Here is a 3,314-nt window from a genome sequence, read left to right on the forward strand (position 1 = left end):
CTGAAATCTTCGGTTTGGGGATTGAGCCTGCTTAAGTCCGCATTACACAAGCACATGTAACATCTCAGAAAAATAACTTCAAAATACGGCCAGCAGATCAGCAGGATACCGCTTTATCGATCTCCTTCACTTAACCGCGTAATGATTTTAAAGGCATGGGGAGACAGTAAAAGCAAGATTTGAACATTAGAGTATATGTATGGTTTCTGTTCCTCAGTTTACATCATCAGCATCCACTCCAGTTCTCAACCATCCACCTGTGTTGGATTTAGAAGAGGAACCAACCAACCACTTATATCCATTCTGCTCCTGGTGTCTTCCACAGAGATGTGAAACTACAGAACCTTTTGGTAAGTTGATCTTATTGTGGGTTTGTCTTCGGTAACCATTACTAGATTGTAATCCATTTCTCTGGTGCGTTCTGTAGGTTGATCCCCTCACTCATCAGTGTAAGCTGTGTGATTTTGGAAGTGCAAAAGTATTGGTAAGGGTTTACCTTATTTATGTTGTTTTATTATTTTTCCACTGCTTATGTGTTCTGTCTCATGAAATCAATTGCACCTTATTTGTTTTCATGATCTTTGCAACATGTGACTATTGACTTTAGGTGAAAGGTGAACCAAATATATCATATATCTGCTCTCGGTATTACCGAGCTCCAGAACTCATCTTTGGGGCCACAGAGTCTACATCCTCCATAGATATATTGTCTGCTGGTTTTGTTTTGGCAGAGCTCCTTCTTGGTCAGGTTAGTGTAAACTAATTTATCCATTAAGTATCTTGAGAACTAAAGCATCTCTCCAATATCTTTGACAATCATTTGATATTTATTTATCTTCAGCCGTTATTCCCCCAAAATTCTGTGGACCAGCTAGTGGAGATCATCCAGGTGAAGTCTCATTTTGATTTAGAGTTTACCTTGGCGTCATTATAGAAAATTCCTATAATCTAATAGATTTTTCATTATGATTAAAATTTCGTTCTGTTTAGGTTCTTGGTACTCCAACTCAAGAAGAAATCCGATGCATGAATCCAAACTTTACAGACTTTAGGTTCCCACAAATCAAAGCTCATCCATGGCATAAGGTATTTTATATGCATGTTACGTTCTAACTTTTCTGATCATACAATAGCTTAGTAGAAAAATGAAAAGCTGAAACAATACACATACTACTTTATGACCTCCAGGTTTTCTAATAAGCGGATGCCTCCAGAAGACATTGACCTTGCATCTCGGCTTCTTCAACATTCATCGAGCCTACGTTGCACTGCGGTCAGTATCTCTAAACGACCAAGTATTCTTAGTTGTTAGAGTGGTTCTCTCTGTTTGGACCTGCACTGTTTAATGATGCTGGGGCTTTTTAACTGACATGTGTTATGTTTCCGTGTCTAAAAAGCTCGAAGCATGTGCTCATCCATTTTTCAATGAACTACGTGAGCCCAATGCTCGTCTTCCAAACGACCGACCTCTACCACCGTTGTTCAACTTCAAACAAGAGGTACGTTAGTCCACTTTCCTTAAACCAACCATTCTTAAACCAAACCATAACAGATGTTAAGTTCAAACAGTTTCTTAATCTTGTATCTCTCTCTGTTTAAATGTTAAAACAGTTATCTGGAGCTTCCCCAGAGCTTATAAACAGGTTAGTCCTAGAGCATGTTAGGTGACAGATGAGTGCAGGTCCAAACAGAGAGAACCAGGTTAGTACTAGAGCACTGTTCAAGCTGGTCTGTAGAAACAACTTCGAAACCAAGATGTTTTGTTCTGGGTAAAAAAACCCATCAAGCATTTGCTTTGGGCACTAGAATTTCAATTATTTTAGAGGCCATTTTGTATAAATATGAGTTGGTTAATATGGTGTAGTGGTCTATGAAAAATGTGTTTATTTGTCATTGTGTTTGGCATATTTTATTTTTAATCAGCATTATAATTATATTATAGAATTAGCTTTTCTGAAACAACTTAAAACAGAACAAATGAAATAAAAACTATAAAACTCCATTGTCCATCTTACTGTTTACATCTACTATTCAAAATGAAGAAAATAACCTATATATTCTTAGGGGAGGTATTTGGGGATAACACGTTTTTTAATTTGGATAACGACTGATAGCATTTGCAGATTTTTGCAAGAAAAAAGAAGTTAAATATATTTCTGAATTGGGAAAAAGGTTTAAAACATTCTCAAAAAAAAAAGAAAAGAAAATAGTTATAAAAAAACAGCATATATGTATTTCCATTCATAGACGATTCTTTACCTATCTTGCGTGGTGAAAAAATAATACTCATATTTTTGTCTATGTTTGGTGTTGAAGAGATTTTCCAATAATCTATTATAAAAGATAAACTTACTTTTACGGAAGAAAATTTAGGAAAAAAATCTATATATACATTGTTCACTCGAGCTAAAACTATGGAAACTATAATGAAGAATTCAACAAAATCATGATTCTTTCTAGTAATGATGAAACTTATTACAAATAAGAAAGAGTACAAATATATGTAATTCCAGCTTATAATGAACTTGCTCACTATTTAGCAAAAAAAACTTTTTCCAACAATGTTTTCTATTCTAGTTTTATTTATCTCCCTATCTGGTTAAGCCCTCTACTTCATTGTATATTCTTCACTTTCTGATCAATATATATGCTTCTTGTACAGTTACATGTAATCCCAGTTTCCCACTCCAAAACCAAACTTCTCCACATAAGGTCAGCAATCTGAAATCTTATATAAACCATCATAGACATAAACCTTAGAGCTAACACTGTTCTCGTACATAAACCCTCTAATCACCCGTACCTCAATATCATGGTACACTAAATTCCCACTTTCTAGAGCTTCTAATGTTGAATCTGCCTGTGGAGCTTATCTTGACCACCATGACCTGTATAAACCAGAACATCTCTATGTGTCTTCATCATCCTCGTAATTACCTGAGACGACAATGCTGGTGGCTATGGGTTCATCTCCTGTGTAAGCCCACCGAGCACAGTTCATGACGGGCAAAGAATTTGTTGTTAATCACGATTACAGCTTGTAAACTTTTTCAGGTTCCGTTCTCGGCACAAGTAGTACAAGTTGTGAATATTCTTTAATCTAGAATGAGACTGGAACACCTTAACTCCACAGCCTCTTAATCCTATGTGCACAAGATTCGATACGCAATTACGTTAGCCTGTCACATGTCGACGTTATTAACTATCATATTAGAATTTAGCCAGGTTATTCTAATCTGGAAATTTTTCGTAATATATGAGTGTTGATGCGGACCATCTGAAAATGTCTATTTAATCCCATGTGGACGTCACAC

At 35.9% G+C, this 3,314-nt stretch overlaps 1 protein-coding gene across 1 annotated transcript in view; it reads left to right on the forward strand.

Moving 5' to 3' along the window:
* Positions 1-1,668, forward strand: part of LOC112081576 (shaggy-related protein kinase zeta-like) — a 1,967-nt gene extending 299 nt beyond the window's left edge. The window contains exons 2-9 of the mRNA XM_024148338.1: positions 273-350; positions 428-484; positions 608-748; positions 842-889; positions 991-1,106; positions 1,189-1,273; positions 1,398-1,499; positions 1,612-1,668. Coding sequence (XP_024004106.1) covers positions 273-350; positions 428-484; positions 608-748; positions 842-889; positions 991-1,106; positions 1,189-1,273; positions 1,398-1,499; positions 1,612-1,668 — 684 coding nt within the window. The remainder of the gene's footprint in view (positions 1-272; positions 351-427; positions 485-607; positions 749-841; positions 890-990; positions 1,107-1,188; positions 1,274-1,397; positions 1,500-1,611) is intronic.
* Positions 1,669-3,314: the final 1,646 nt, after the last annotated feature.

This window comes from Eutrema salsugineum, unplaced genomic scaffold (genome assembly GCF_000478725.1).
Source record: "Eutrema salsugineum unplaced genomic scaffold, Eutsalg1_0 scaffold_10, whole genome shotgun sequence".
Classification (NCBI taxonomy): Eukaryota; Viridiplantae; Streptophyta; class Magnoliopsida; order Brassicales; family Brassicaceae; genus Eutrema; species Eutrema salsugineum.